The 15,618-nt window shown below is 37.9% G+C and overlaps 3 protein-coding genes and 1 long non-coding RNA gene across 5 annotated transcripts; 2 read left to right on the forward strand and 2 right to left on the reverse strand.

Annotated features, from left to right (window-relative positions):
* The first annotated feature begins 69 nt into the window (after nucleotides 1–69).
* Nucleotides 70–5,517, forward strand: LOC5517669 (uncharacterized hydrolase YOR131C). Of its 2 annotated transcripts, none has more exons than XM_032362090.2 (4): nucleotides 70–205; nucleotides 1,058–1,544; nucleotides 2,173–2,317; nucleotides 2,787–5,517. In XM_032362090.2, exons 2-4 carry the CDS (start codon nucleotides 1,059–1,061, stop codon nucleotides 2,942–2,944), a joined length of 789 nt encoding a protein of 262 aa, XP_032217981.1. In that variant the 5' UTR covers nucleotides 70–205; nucleotide 1,058; the 3' UTR covers nucleotides 2,945–5,517. The 2 variants fall into 2 exon arrangements, with proteins under 2 accessions (XP_032217981.1, XP_001637611.1); XM_001637561.3 differs by having other exon boundaries at nucleotides 185–340.
* LOC116601371 lies at nucleotides 1,606–2,790 on the reverse strand. Its single transcript, XR_004289980.2, has 2 exons — nucleotides 2,492–2,790; nucleotides 1,606–2,418 (listed from the first exon to the last, which is right to left on the reverse strand). It is a non-coding gene; the product is annotated as an uncharacterized LOC116601371 (long non-coding RNA).
* Nucleotides 5,518–6,675: 1,158 nt separating the features above from the next.
* Nucleotides 6,676–11,462, forward strand: LOC5517670 (mitochondrial glycine transporter B). The gene is made up of 7 exons (XM_001637562.3): nucleotides 6,676–7,033; nucleotides 7,170–7,285; nucleotides 7,618–7,696; nucleotides 8,867–8,937; nucleotides 9,099–9,201; nucleotides 9,420–9,848; nucleotides 10,412–11,462. The coding sequence occupies exons 1-7, from the start codon at nucleotides 7,022–7,024 to the stop codon at nucleotides 10,445–10,447; spliced, it is 846 nt and encodes a 281-aa protein (XP_001637612.1). The 5' UTR covers nucleotides 6,676–7,021; the 3' UTR covers nucleotides 10,448–11,462.
* A 965-nt stretch (nucleotides 11,463–12,427) lies between these two features.
* On the reverse strand, nucleotides 12,428–15,618 carry LOC5517607 (immediate early response 3-interacting protein 1). Its single transcript, XM_001637633.3, has 3 exons — nucleotides 15,481–15,618; nucleotides 13,426–13,524; nucleotides 12,428–13,005 (listed from the first exon to the last, which is right to left on the reverse strand). Exons 1-3 carry the CDS (start codon nucleotides 15,569–15,571, stop codon nucleotides 12,950–12,952), a joined length of 246 nt encoding a protein of 81 aa, XP_001637683.1. The 5' UTR covers nucleotides 15,572–15,618; the 3' UTR covers nucleotides 12,428–12,949.

Genomic DNA, 15,618 nt, shown 5'->3' on the forward strand with positions numbered 1-15,618 from the left:
GGAGACTCTGGTACCCAGGGTACACAATTTTACTAGAAACGCATTATTTCCATCCTTCAGCGGAAATGACGTAACAATAGATCACTCGGACTTTGTTCGTTCAAGTCAAGTTAAATCGATAACGTGACGTCAAAGGTCAAAATGGCTGAATAACATGAAAAGCAGGGTCTTCAAGCGTCATCAGGCGACATCCGTATAATATTTGGTACGTGTCTTTTCTATCTATAGTGGGTGAGGCATTTCTTTCTGGATGAAGGTCTTATCTTGGGACGGTTAGGAGTGTGAATAATTTTTTGTATTAAGTTCTCTTACATAACGACAGTTTATGCCGGAGCGTAAGGTAAGCAGTGATACTATTAATTAACATTACTTTCATAACTTATTAGTACATTTTTACATATGGTTTCAAGATCCTTTTTAGTCCAGATCCTTGCGTAGTCATTTCATTGTATTCGTGTCATTGAAGCGGTAAATATAACTTAACATAAAAATCGATCATAGGTGGTTTCTACGCTAGCCATCGCATCTAGTGTCATTTCGAGCTCTGAAAAGCGATTCCTTTTCTATCTAGAACGATTTAACTTCTTTCAGACAAGTTCTTAATTATTTATTAACGATAGCCTAATTTTAATACCTTACTACTAACGCGTATGAACAGGGGATCCTTATAGAATTGTCTTGGCTGGCGACCATCTTTATTAATTTTACCCGCTGTGAACAGCCTCAGTTGTCTGTTTTCCTCTAACCTCTGATGTCATATCAGAGCATGAAGCATTCATGTACTTTGCTCCCATTGGCTGATCATAAGACACACCCCCAACTGACCCACCAACCACTCAACAATGTCCAAATGACATGTAAAGCTTCACAGTATTTGCATGGTTATTTAGATTTACAGAATACATTCTCTCATTGTGACTAAGCAAAAAAAAATTGCAGTATTTCAAAGGAAGTGAAGAAACCCAAACCTGAATTGAAGTAATTTGATTCATTCTTATTTGGAAATGGCATTTTTTCTATAGTAACTTGTTGAGTTTATACTCTGTTTTTCTTTCAGTATGGGGAGCATTCGAGAACTGATCTCTACAGGCCAAAAAGATTCAGACTTCCTTATGTTCAGGCAGATTTCCTATCGCATTTTCTCATCAAAATTATCCAGCATGGCTTCTAGAAAATCAGGAAAAGAAGCAATTATACACATCAAAGGAGTTATCTTTGACCTTGATGGTACATTAACTTTACCTGTATTAAATTTCACTGAACTTCGCCGCCGTCTAGGCTGCCCTCCACCTCCTTATGATCTATTAGAGTTTGTCAGACAGCAGCCTGAGAAACAGAAAATAAGATTGTACCAAATCATAGAGGACTTTGAAGAAGAGGGTAATAGGAATATGAAGTTGCAGCCAGGAGTTCGTCAACTTCTCAAGTTTTTAGCCAGTCAAGGACTGCACAGGGCAATCGTTACTAGGAATGCCCAGCCTTGTGTAGATTATCTCCTGGATGTGCTTGGTGATCCTGAGTCCTACGGGGGTCCATTTACACATGTAAGTTGTTCCAACTTAACACTGACCATTGGAACAATATTGTTGTGATAAAAAAACTTTGTTACAGCTCACAATCAACCGATCTTTAATTCAGTCCAACTCATTTCCAATTCCAGTACAAATAAAACATTAATGTAATATTAAAGATATTCTTGGCAGGTCCAGTCTTCTAAAATCCAGATGCAGACCCTTTTGGATGGCTAGAACAAAGGATGTATTACATATTTCAGACAAAGGGGGTGGCTAATGAGAAAGGGGGGTGGATAGCCACCCTATTTACCCCCCCCCCTTAGATCCGCCCTTGCTTTGAATGAATAAAACTTGTCTTACTTTAGTCTGGCCAAGCATGAAGAGAAGCAGCCTTATTTATTAAATTCTTTCCACACCTGACCTGTAGCATTGTGTTTATATCAAACAAATAAAAATTCAGTTTATGAAATATTACTATGGTGTGATAAGAGGTTGCCCATGGACTTGACATCCCAAATAGCACTCATATTTAAAATTGCACAGTACATTCCTAATAATATTTAACCACAGTCTATTCAAGTCTCATTATGTGCTTTTATAGCATGCTATCACAGCAGTAAAATTCAATTGATTTGATGAATTGTCTTGGTGTTTTCAGATGCTAACACGGGATTTTAAACCAACCAAGCCTGACCCCGCCCCTGTGCAGTATATCTGCCGACAGTGGGGTATTCCCCCTAGCCAAGCAATCATGGTCGGTGATCACCTTCATGATATACAAAGTGGGAATACTGCAGGCGCAGGTTAGTGTCATGTAATATCTGTCACATAGTTCTCTTTTTTGTTGGCAAATCAAGCGTTGTAACCCAGGCTTGTCCCATATCCCTTGCAGCAATTTTACAGACTGGAAAGAATGTAGTCACTGATTAAGTTAAATTTTACATTAAATTTTTTTTATGTTGCAAATACAGTGGTACCTCTAGTAAGCATTCAGCATCAGGACTGTTACTCAGTCTGGCCAGAATAAAAGCAACAAAACTGAAAATACAAATTACCTTCCAATTAAAGACGCAGCAAAATGTATACACTGTCACGTTGGTCCCCATTTTTAGGTCAGATTTTTCTAAACTAAAACCTGTTCCCATTTTTTTTCATTTGTGTCATCAAAAAGGTATGAAAAATAGTCTTTGAATGACCAACATTTAGTACCTTCAACAGTGGCTGCACTTAAGAAGGTCTCTTTGAGTTCTGAAATGTACTCTTTTTCAACAGTTACAATTCTAGTTAATAACAAGAAGAATGGAGCATACAAAAAGGAATCAGACTTCAATGTTGACTTACTGGAGGGCATTATCAACCTTCTCAAGAACAGTCCATTCACTGTGAATAGATCCCCATCTGCACCCCCTGCACCTATAGAAGGAAGCTAGGGAAAGTGTAGCATAGGATAAACTGTACGATATCATACGCTTTATCTTAAATTTTTGCTCTTACTGTACCCAAGATAACCACAATTGGAAAAAGCATGAAATCTTATGTTTCTCCTTAAAGTCTGTAGATCCCACTTGTGGGATGATGTTGTTTTGAATATTCAAAACTCTCATCAGTTTACAAATACAACTTTCCCTGTACTATTTGTTACTTTTAAGAATAACTCTCAGACGTTTCGATTGAAGGATGGATTGAAATTCACTGTGGTTTGAGTGGATTTTTGTAGATCAATCCTGAGATGAAAATTTAATTTGCATACAATTTTGCAGCCTACAAAACCATGTCCTGCAAGTCGGATCTACAGGCTTGTTATTAGCATTTAAACATAGGTAAAGTTATCAAAATTAAATGCTGAGTCCTGCACATGAATAATTATTTTATATTTCTGTGCTGTAGCAGGCATCGAAATATTGTGGGGTCGGGGGGGTGGGGGGGCACAATACAGAATCATTAAGAAAATCTTTAGGGGCACAGCCACGCCCCTACTGGTCATTTCCTTATAACTTTTGGAAATATTGGGGGGGGGGGGGGGGGGTAGGGGTAGGGCAAGTATCCCCAGTGCCCCTCCCCCTGCTATGGCCCTGTATTTAACCCAAGACTTTTTGTGTCTTGTTTCTTTGCCCTGAAGTGGAGCAAACATAGAAATTAAAATTCAATGATTGAGAAAAGCATCATGAATTCATTGAAACAGGGATGGATACGGAAAGTTAATCATGCAATATTAATCAACATGCTTGATAAATGTATGGTCAAATTGTTGAATGAGTTTAAAATGATTGGAGCTACTAAGTTATAAAGTACTATTTTAGGAGGAATAGAATTTCTATATGAAGTATTATGCTTCCAAAATTTACATTTTTATACTTGCTGCATGAGTTTCTAAGTATAGAATTTGTTTTACAATATAGCAGGGTTTATTTAAAAATACATTAATTCATCGATTACAATTTTGTACTTATGTAAATAATTATCAGTGTATGAAGGTGTTTTGTACTAGGAACCAATAAATGTTGAATGCTATAATTACTAGTAGAAGGAAAGGAATAAGGGCATACAGCCTCAATATTACATTTAATGTAAATGATCTTATAAACACTCCATATCTAAAGAACGCCTCCTATATAATCTTACCTATCCTCCTACCTAAGCTTACTAGTTTGTATTAAACGACCCTTTCTAATAAACACCTCTCTATTTAACGCCAACACCCACCCTCCAAGCTTAAAAACAAATTTCCTAGGAATCCCAGTAATATAAATCAAATTCAATTGCCTTCTTGCTTAAAATCTGACCTTGGCTTCTACTGGGTGAGACTTGCTTAATGCCAAGAAACGCAGGCTATAATTTAAGGTGCTCCTGTTGTACGTGTTGTGCTGATTGAAATCATTATATGATTGTAGGGTCGTAATCCCCAAAACGTACAGGAAAATAGAACGCATAATGCATGGATACGTAGAGCCCATTGTAGCCTGCGTGCATCCGGTATCCGATCCGATCGGAAAAAAGGTTAAGCTTGCGTTTACCGAATGTGCGCGGCTAAGCTTGTGGCCATGTACGAATATTGAGGTCTGTAACATAATCTTTTGTGGTTTTAGTAATAGTCCCGCTAATCGAGTATTGAGGTCTGTGACATGTTCTTCGATTATAAATAACAGTCTGCTAGTCAAAGGTTTTTTTTTCCCACATTGCAGCCTCTAAATGGAAGAATTACACAAGAAGAGGCGCAAGACGTCCGTAAAACGTGATTTGGCCAGTTTTCGGTCCGTGAAACGTGAAAAGCCATTTGCCCGGTCCATGAAACGTGATCCATACACCCCCTTTACCAGCCTGATATATGAGACAACTATGACCAAGGAAAAAAATAGTTTGCGTTATCGGGAATTTGATTAGGCAGTAGTGGTTCGATTTTGAGACCCAATTTTCTGGCTTACGATAATTTGTCACAGGGGGTGGCCCAGGGGGCCCGGGCCCCCTCTTCTAGCAGCCAAAAATACAGTAATGTATGACTAGACATTATCTATACAGGAGAAAATACCTTGGAAGGGCCTTTTGGGCCCACTCCTGTTAAAAAAAAACCTGGCTACGCCGCTATAATTGTTTCCATTAAATGATTATAACACTCAGACACGAATAATCTTATAGCTTCAATCCGACATGGAGTGTTACAAAAGTAATACAGCATCCAGAAAAAATGCAACCTTTTGATAACCGATCTAAAGGGTGAGAGCATGCTAGCAGGGAACATGTCCAAGGGAAACAGCATAAACACCAGCCAGTATTGCCGAACAACAAAACTGTCATGAAATCAATTACTAGTGCTCTCCAAACAAATGATGTTCATTTTTTAGATTACGGTAAAAAAGGATTCTCCCTTCACTTCCCAGTTTTAAATAGTTAAACTAGACCCTGCGCGCAGGGTTGACTGGGATACCTGAGATCTGCAACTTGTTTGTGTGACATGTATGACAACGATTTTACTGCCTACTTTGGATATAATAAAACAATATATATAATCTTGTTTTTTATTGTAAATGCCATATCACAACACTGATTGGGGCAAGAAAGGTAAGCGCATCATCTCTTCAGGTGTGGGGTGGACTCGAGGTGTGCTCCATGAAAGTAGACAGGGCTGATTGTCCTATCTTCAAATACTATCCCCACATCAGAGTTCGCACCGAAATAAGATTAAGGAAAGCTGAGAATGTGTTTTAAAATTGTTATTTCTTAAACATTTCTTTGGTTCACTGCCCTCAATGTGCTTTCACTTAGGGATAAATTTATTCTAACTTCCAAAGTGAGTCCTATTGTATTAACTATATAATTTTATTGAAATGTATTATTTTATTTATGTATGTAAGTTACAAGTAAACAACAACATTTATTTATTTTGATGTCAAATGAGAGGGCTATAGAATATCCAGACTTGATTGAAATTATTAGAACATAGACATATTTTCAAGGCGAACGGACGGGAAAATTAGATATTTAATCGAGATTATTGTACGTTAGCGAGAACAAAATCGTGATCGTTATACGATGTTCCCGTACACGTATTATGTATTAGGTTCGAGAGTGAGACTACTGGGGAGATAGATTGATTTCGTGATGTTTGCAAATTGTACTCGATATAAATACCGAGTATCCCGCTATTCGAGGTTCCGCTTTATGTATTATTTATTATTGGGGGTGAAACATTTCGAGGAAGCTTGATATTTAAGTTTACTAAGGGTTTCGAATCCTCAGGAGTATTGACATTGACCTTGACTTTAATCTAACTCCAAATATTTCGTTCATCCTGTTCAGCGAGTACTTGAAGCAATCGCCTTATAGATCAACATATATATATATTTTTAGGTATTTTCTCTATAACATAAGTATTAATTGCTTCTCTGGGAGAGCCCTAGGAGATATCAAAACATGTTTTGTACATCTCTACGTAAACAAAACCATACCACAAAAACAGCCTTATTCCATATTTGTGAACACATGTGGGCGCACAACTTATTTGGGAGAGCTGTGGTGTAGTCATACTGGTCTGACGTCTGATCCTCTCCTACTGGTGTTTGAAAAAACCTGCTGAACAAGTTTTTGCCGACCAATCAGAGATCGAAACAAGGCTTAGCAGCCAATCAGACGGCCCGGTTACGCGTCACAGTCACGCGCTCCCAATACACGTTTTACATGGTGTAATTTCTGTTGCGAAAAAAAAAACAACTTGAGTTTAAACGAAAAAGAAAGTCGAACGAGTAGGTTTTTCTTGCAATGGTCGGCGTTAGATTCGTAATTATCCACGACAAAGGCGTCCGCACGTCTGTCCTCAACTGGCGAAACCGGGAGGAAGTGTCCTAAATTTTGGATTTTCTGTTCGTTGTTCTGTTTGCGCGCTTGTATCTCTGTGACTATGGGCCTGTCCGTGAGTCATTGCCTCGGCTAAAGTGGAAGCCGACGGTGATAAGCTTATATTTAACATTGAAAGGAAAGAAAAGGTAACATCAAGAAAGAAAGGAGAGGAAGCAATGAAGCAAAAGGTATTGATTGCTATTATTTTAAAGCTATCGACTGCTCTCCGGTTCTGGTGCGGCCTTCGTTTATTCGCCATGTCGTTCGCCTAAACAGGCGATAACTTCATTATTTCACTCAAAAATTCAACTGTTTCTCCCACAGACATCACTCCCCACTGCTTTTATGGCTGGCGCCTTCAGTGGTACATGTTCTACCATACTATTCCAGCCGTTGGATCTTGTGAAAACAAGGCTTCAAACTAGAGCCATCGCCAGCGGGTAGGTGATCGAACAAGGAATAACCTCCCATCGTCTCGGAAGAGAACTCGCTTTGCTTCACTTCATAAAATCGCCATATGCGTGTCACTTCATATAATCACCTGTTCGAAAAAAGAAGCTACATGAGCTCCTAATTTCGTTTTCGTGGTATTTCATCCATTTTGTCGTGTAGAGACAGTACCATTAGAAGGCTCTCTCGATCAATCAGTTTCTAAAATCTACATCGTCTTGTACGATTAAGTCAAGAACATATGCTAACATTGTCAAACCCTCATAATTTATAACTGCTAAGTTTGAGATAAAATCGATTATTCATTTTTTTTCTGTGGTAGGAATGGCGGCATGTTCTACACTTTCTATACTGTGTTTCGCGCTGATCATGTTGCCGGTTTATGGAGAGGACTAACACCGGTAGGTCCCCCGCTTCGGCTCTCACCACCGAGAATAGTTATTAAACCTATTCACCACAGAATTCTTGCACTTTGGACCTACATTCTAGACGAACTTATAGCAGTATTCTATAGTAGATTAATCTTGTGGACACCACAACGTAGCACTAGTCAATTGAAACCCCCACCCCCATGGTCCTGGGGAAGGGTGGGGGATTAGACTTTGACCCTGTACGAAACAGAAAAGCCCCCACTCCTTGGGACAAAAATGCAGTCAAATGCCCCTTCCCCTCGTGATGCAAACTATAGGCAACTACCTGACATTTAAGACAACAAGTCATCTGAAAAAAGCCTTTATCTTTTAAAGCTAGTACACTTCAGCCAGTTCATTTGTGTCATTAACCGTAAAGACTACAGTTACTGAAAAAAAAATAGGAAAATCAATAATCTTTATCTGGCATTTCGGGGTGCAGCATGCCACTCGCTGATACATGGAATTGCTTGCTACAGAAGAGAAAGAGTCTCAAACCAGAAACTGAAATGAGCAAAGTACATTTGTGACCCTATTCACTTGTCCCAAAACCCCCCAAAACTGTCAATTCCCCCGCCTCCTCAAGACAGATTCTTGTACAAAAGTGCTCTAACCCCCATATTGACCCACACTTCCCTGGGACCATGGGGGTGAGGGTTTCAAATGACTAGTGCATTAGAATCACAACGTACAGCAGCATAATCACACTGTGAGCTTGGTGTACCTGTGGTAGAAAATGTAGAGGAACCAAGAGAATACCTATAATTTGCATGTTATAATTTTTGCCAGTAGAAGAGTTCCTGTTTTTTTATGCCTCTGGTTCTCCAAGCTTGAAAATTGTCCTTTCGAAATGATAGGATAGGTGATGAGTTTGGTTTTTCCTACTAAGTAAACCCCAAGATCTTTATTTAAAGAATGTCAATCAACCACTCCTTTGATCTTGTTTATCATTATAAATACAATGGTTTGTTTGCAAGAACTTTAATATAACAATCTATGAATGAAGTCTGATACGTTATTGATGACATTTGGACACAAATATCTTGGTTACTCGCCTGAATTGGCCGATTCTTTGAGTTACTCAGTATTGTGCTGGAGCGCAAAATGGCGGCATGGTTAACCTTCTTTAATTCTGGCTCACCTGTTTGTTGTTATTTTCAGTCCATCTACAGGTGTGTGCCTGGAGTAGCCATGTACTTCACCTCTTTGCATGGTCTGAGCTCCTTCGTAAGGTAAGATACTTTCGACATGTCGCAAATAGCACCTTAGGCCCCTTCACGGTGGCACAAAATCCATTAATCAAATTGTATCCCTCCCTGAATTAAAGTTTGCTACTTTATTAATGTCCTGTTGCTGTGGATGCTAAATGTCATGTCTGGCGCTTGTTATGCAGTGAGGACCCGTCGCCTCTCCAGTCCATAGTGCTAGGGGCAACTGCACGCACCATCGCAGGGGTGTGTATGATGCCTGTGACTGTAGTCAAAACAAGATATGAGGTATGTAGTGCGTGCTGATATTTTATCCATTATTGTACATATTTTGCACGAACAACATATTTTCAAAGTAGATGTTAGAACAGATTTTGTATTTATGGTTTGAAATACGCCTTGCAAAATACATCCTGGAAAGATTGTACTACCTTAAAATTCATAATCTTCAACATACAGAACCGATTCTCATGCTACTTTATTAATCTGGACTTTGTATTCCTCAGAGTGGAAATTTTAACTACACAAGTATGAGACAGGCACTTGTCTCGATCTGGACGAACGAGGGTGGACGGGGCTTGTACAGTGGCCTGGTAGCCACAGTAGCCCGTGATGCGCCATTCTCTGGTCTTTACCTCATGTTCTACACACAAATCAAAAGACGGGCGAAGGGGCTGTTGCAAGTGGGGGATTTAACTTCAGGGCAAAACTTTATATGCGGCATTATGGCAGGTGCCATGGCATCTGTTGTCACCCAGCCCGCTGACGTCGTCAAGACGCGCTTACAAATGAACCCTTACATGTACCCTAGCAATAGAGCTGCAGTAGTTGCCATAATTGAAGCAGGTGGTATAGAGGGCTTGTTCAGAGGGCTAGTGCCGCGAACTGTTCGTCGAACACTTATGTCTGCTATGGCTTGGACCATTTATGAAGAGGTAAGAAAACTGTTTTTCTTCTATAAATAGCAAGGAATGCTGTTAAGTGGGCTCTGCTCCCTTGGAGTTTTATTAAACAGTCTATGTATTGGATTTGCAAAGATAACTTTGATATTACAGACATTTGGGAACTGAAACATCCGTTTTCTAGCAATAATAATACATACACACAGATAAACACCAAGATGAATGTGGTAATTTGATGGGATGGAATTTGCCTCTGCATCTTGTGGCCCAATTTCTTAACTTGTTAATCCAACCATCCCACTAATAAAGGATTGGAAATAAGTGTGGTTTGTGGGAACTCCCAAACCAAATTTCACATCTTTTTAATGAATGGCTTATTTTGAAATGATATGCTGAAGAGACAGCCAAGATACTCATTTGTGAAATCCATGTTTCACTAGATTAGACACTGGAATCAGTAGTAAGAACAATGTTTTGTACCCAGGGAGGGTATTAATGTGCAAAGTTTTCATATAGAATACTTTGTTAGGCCTTGCTCAATTATGCACAGCAGGTTGACAGATTTGTGGCTGATTTGTTTTTATTCTCTCTTGTAGGTCTCAAGATATTTTGGACTGAGAAAGCACAAATAAACAGTGTCATCTCTAAACAAGTTGATTGAGAAAAGTCCAATCAACCAGTTGTTTTATACTGATGCATTATGATGGGAAGTTAGCACAGCATAGAAATTTAAATTTAGAAACATTGAAAAGGAAGCTGGTTCTATGACTTTAACAGGAACCAAAGCAAGTGGAGACAAAAATTAATTCATAATGTTTGTACATAGAACATCTAACAAATATTACTGAAAATTTAATTACAGTGTGACCTAGAAAACCATGAATGTCTAGAAATATTTTCTACCACCATGCCTATCAAAGTTGTCGAACCAAATTTCAGAATTTGTTTATGGAGTTCTTTCCAGTGAAAAGAAAGGATATTCAAGAAACAATTCATGGTTTTACTGGTCACAGTGGGTTGTTTGGCATAGGTTGAAACAAGAAGTTTGATGTAGGATACTTTTGCCTGACATATAGTCTTACGCTAGAAACAAATGTCTGCTGTGTCTATCTCTTGCTTTACAAGGATAAGCAATGCTATTTGAATTATTCATGGAGCTGGCATCCATGACACCATTGCAAGAAAAACGTTTGGCTGCTATTTTGAAAAAAAAATATTCTCAGGGGGACTTTGTATTAACAATCTTTATCCTAAAAGAATGATTTCTCCAAAAAGGTTTTTTTTTTTAAATCTGGACATGGATTTTGAGTCCATATTTTGATTAAGCTTCAAGACTAAGACAGAATCTACTTATAAAGTTGTACAGTGCACAGATTATTTAGGTAGGAAACCAAGCATATTTATTCTAATTTCCCTGTGGCTTTGTATTAGTTTTGAAGCTTTGACTGCCATTGCCCACATGGCCTATTGAAATGACTTTTTTCCTTTTTTTTTTAGCCAACAGTGAGGAATATATAAATCAACAGAAATACAACTCAAAAAAATGTTTTGTGGTGATGTTTTTAGTAATTTTATTCCAAATAACATTTGTAAATAGAAAAAAAATTGAAACAGAGTATTTTAATGCAGTAAAAGTATTGGGCAAAAGTTTTTGTTCTTTCTTTACTACCCTTTTTCCTAAGACAGACAGGTTTCTGAACACAAGTCTTTCTTAGGTTCCTTTATGTTAGGTAATGCTGAACACTGACTATTTTACCTTGTTTCACTGGCTTATGAAAAACCACTCATGAAAAACTCCCATACCAGGAGCTTTGAAGCACTTCATCAACAGTTTTTTGGTCTTAATCAACTGAGCATAGTGGCATCAGCAATGTTGCATATGGCTCAAGACTAGTTCATGGCCAGGATTTGACAACTCACCAAACAGGAACTGACTGCTATGGTTTGAATAAAGTTAGAATATAAGCCAGTCAAGACTGCCATTTGGTGAGAGAGTGCCAGAAAACACTGGGCTTTTGAAAATCAGAAAAGGGATACGCACATGCACCAAATCAAAACTAAGAGAATCTAAACTTCATTCAGAGGTTTATCGCAAAAGCTTCTCTCCTTGTGTATCCATAAAAAAGAACAGCCCTAAAACTTATTGAAGGAACACTGCATGGTAAAAATTGAATATCTTGTGTGTTGTGGGAACAAACACGAAACCCCCCCCCCACACACACACACACACTTGACTTGAAGGTTTACTCTCTTATGAAGGAAAATTAATTTAGCTAGGACAAGCTACCTAAGAGAAAATGCTCAAAATCTTGGCTACCAGCCTGTTTCAATAACATGATAACCTATGACAGGAGAGATTCAATGTTTGTGCAGTACTTGTCAACACGAACCCAGCCCTCTCGATTTCACATCTTACCGCATCTTTTAAAACTCAGGGAATTACTGACATAATAAAACAAAGTTTATTTAAACTCAAACTGAGTAGAAGCAAATGAGCAGGACAGTAAAAAATTCATAATCCCAACTGAATTGTTTCTGAGAGGGCTGTAATGGAATGTTGAAAATAATGATCTATGGGGAAACAAAAACATACCAAACTTAGAACTACATCATTTTGTCATCTGGTCCTTCTTTAATGACTAGGACAATATAAAATATATCACAGTTGCTAAATACAGTATCTCCACAAGTACAAAGTACAGTATCTTCCACAAGAAGGCACCCTATACAATCTAACGCTATCTGGTAAGCTTACATTTGAGGAAAAAAAATGCATGTGCGGTGTAACCAGGGTTTTACCTATGGGCATGTCCCTTCTCTCAACTTTGGCTGAATTTTTTTTTTAAAAAAAGGATGGAATTCGGGTTCTAAAAGCCACTTCTAAACATACATTTTACGTGTTGACACTTGTCCAAGAAATCCTGGGGACGCCTGTTTACTGCAAACAGACTTGACTCCAAACAGTAGACACAAACAATTGAAGCAAGCCAGCTTGATTAAAAAACAAAGTTCTTGTAGTACTCAGTAGTACTCAGCAGTATCCATATTCACTCCAGAGTTCCGAAGCATTATTGCCTGCTTTGTATTTGTAGGTAGACTTAGTTTAATTTTTTTTATAGCTTGAGCTTGTTCTGTCATCCCATTAGCAGTAGTAAAACAATTGTCACTGAATTAAGGAAGATGAGAGGAACTGTGGAAGAAAAAACTATGTCAGTAATGATCTTCTTTGGGTATCTGTTACAACTATTTTGAGTATTCCTTGGTGTGGAACATTAACCATCAAAATGGCTTTAAGCTTCTATCAATCAAAACATTTGTTATCTTCTAAACAGACATCGAACTAAATCAGACACCCTGAGGCCTGATTAGTATAATACACTCAATTTTTAAGGGGGAAAACAAACAAAGGGAGTACAACCAATTTTGTGGTTGTTCCATTTGATGGCAGATTGTATATTTGACCATCAACCAATGTGATTACATGTAAGATGTTTAGGATACTCGCCCTAAGAGTTAAAACCAAAGTTATAACAGAGTTATATCATCTGAAAATACTTCCTTATTCCTATGAATGGAAACTTTGTATTCTAAATATTGTCATCCTACTTACTTCTCATAACTGTCCGAACTGAATGAATTAAGTTGATAATTTGATGCTTTGTTCCTTTTTCTTCTCCAAACCCCGATAACTGGTCAGAACCCCAGCCAACTAAAAAAAAAAAAGAAAAAATCAGTAACACATTATAACAATGTTCAGTACGAAGAAGAGGTGGTGCCTATAGCGAATAGTTATTTTTCAGGCTTTCATGATTCATGCATATACAAATACTTAAAAAATACAGTGAAATGTGTTGAAGGCCTCAAATATTTTGTGTTCCTTGAGGATGTTAAATTTTTTTAGTGTACAGTAGATTTTATTTGTTTTATCTTGCTGACCAGTTAAGAAGAACATAAAAAAAACTTTGATGCTAGGACCAGCTCTCCATAGGTGCAAGGAATCAGTACAGTAATAAGTCTACATCTCTGTAAATGAACATCTTAGGCAAGCTTTAGAAAAATCTTAAGGTGTTGGGACATTTCTCTTTACTTGGCGATTCGGTTGTTAGGCATGTGCGCGATCATCCGGGAACCTCACAATTTTAGGTGTGAAAATCTAATGACAGGAAACAATTAATGTGTGGGCGAAATTTCTAGCTTTGAAAACAAACGCCAAAACTGGCAAGAAAAACGTAATCAAACAGCAAATACTGTAAAAAAAGATAGTCAAGCATGATTTTTCACCTTTGGCACATACTTAGCAACCTAAGGTGCTGATTTGAATGACGTCATCAAAATTTAGAGATTCATAAACAATGATGCCATGCCTAAATTCATTTCATTTCACAAATGTTTGGCAGATGTTTAACATCTTGAAGTTTCCCTAGCAACGACCCACTGGTTTTTCAGTATAAACGTTCACTCTCTGGTTGGCCGAGAAGCCTTGCACACGCTAGTCAAGGTATCAATCATTTTTAATTTATGCTAGTAGTCATTTTAGAGCTAGAATCATCACATGAGCAACATTTCTAGATTAAATGAAAAGCATTATCAGTATTCCTTCTCATTAAAATGGTTTGTAATATACTCTTTTACATGTGCTTATTGTTCAGGACAACATTTTAAAATTATTTCCTGGGGGACTTAAAAATAAAATCTACTCGCTATCGATGTCTGATGATTTTTTTTTTTAAATTTGGGGGTAGCCCAAGCTGAAAATAATAGAGGGGGAGCTTGGAGATGGGTGTACCATGACCGTTTGACTTGCAGCCAGCAAACCAATTAGAAGGTTTCCATGATACAGATATGATTCTAGTATATTTTTATTATACAGAGCTCCTGTCCTTGTGATATGGTTTGTAATATACTCTTTTACATGTGTTGATTGTTCAGGACAACATTTTAAAATTCATTCCTGTGTTGACTGCAAAAAAAAAAAAAAAAAAAACGTATTCCACAAAATCTGCAGCCTTTAGAATTGAAGTATGACTTTCTATAGTGGAAGGTTATCAGAAAACACCGGGCCATGTATCAGGGGTTTTAACAGTGCCAGAGACCATGGTGACTTGGAAAGTAACGAGCTTTAAACACCACATGAATGTTAATTTTCCTGTTATGTCCCCGGGGGTCGCCGTTCCGTGATGTCAATTGACTTAGTGCATTACACTTACATATTGTACACTCATAATGTTTTGTAGAACCATAGCTGTCAACTCAGATACATTAGGTGGGTGGCACAAAATTTTGGACCTCATCACAACCCTAATTTTTGTGATAATGTTCATACATTCTCTGTATTCACCCGTATTGGCTCTCACATTATTTACAGTAAGTAAGCATATCTACTTAGTTTACTTATTTCACTCGATTTCACAAGATTTCTGTCCAAGTTGGGTTGACACATATGAGTACAGGTAAAAAAATGCTAGGTTGAACAGGCATTCTGCGATAAAAACGTGCTTAAGCGTTTCTAAACAAAAATAATAAAAGCAAATGGGACTTAAGTGACGAAAAGTATGGAAACTTGAAGCTTAATCCAAATGTCTCCCTGTATTATTCGGAAACTTAAACAATTAACCCTACTTAAAAATCCCCTACACATAAATAAACAGCAGGACTACAGACTTACTCTTTGATAAAAAGCGTTCTTCGTGCAAAATAGCCATGGCGTTTACAACAAGAAGGCAAGCTTCCAGTAAGCTGTAAAACGTGAACGCCATCTTGGATTTCGACGTGTCCTGACCAAGAGTCTCTGCGGGCGTTGTGT

The sequence above is a fragment of the Nematostella vectensis genome, chromosome 5 (assembly GCF_932526225.1).
Source record: "Nematostella vectensis chromosome 5, jaNemVect1.1, whole genome shotgun sequence".
In the NCBI taxonomy this organism is placed as follows: Eukaryota; Metazoa; Cnidaria; class Anthozoa; order Actiniaria; family Edwardsiidae; genus Nematostella; species Nematostella vectensis.

Coding starts and splice junctions, on each gene's coding strand:
- LOC5517669 (XM_032362090.2), top strand. CDS start 1,059: ATGGGGAGCATTCGAGAACTGATCTCTACAGGCCAAAAAGATTCAGAC. Junction 1,545..2,172: donor ACGGGGGTCCATTTACACAT/GTAAGTTGTTCC, acceptor TGGTGTTTTCAG/ATGCTAACACGGGATTTTAA. Junction 2,318..2,786: donor TGGGAATACTGCAGGCGCAG/GTTAGTGTCATG, acceptor CTTTTTCAACAG/TTACAATTCTAGTTAATAAC.
- LOC5517670 (XM_001637562.3), top strand. Junction 7,697..8,866: donor TATGGAGAGGACTAACACCG/GTAGGTCCCCCG, acceptor TGTTATTTTCAG/TCCATCTACAGGTGTGTGCC. Junction 9,849..10,411: donor CTTGGACCATTTATGAAGAG/GTAAGAAAACTG, acceptor TCTCTCTTGTAG/GTCTCAAGATATTTTGGACT.
- LOC5517607 (XM_001637633.3), bottom strand. CDS start 15,571: ATGGCGTTCACGTTTTACAGCTTACTGGAAGCTTGCCTTCTTGTTGTA. Junction 13,525..15,480: donor AGAACGCTTTTTATCAAAGA/GTAAGTCTGTAG, acceptor TTTTTTTTTTAG/TTGGCTGGGGTTCTGACCAG. Junction 13,006..13,425: donor AGTTCGGACAGTTATGAGAA/GTAAGTAGGATG, acceptor TTTCTTCCACAG/TTCCTCTCATCTTCCTTAAT.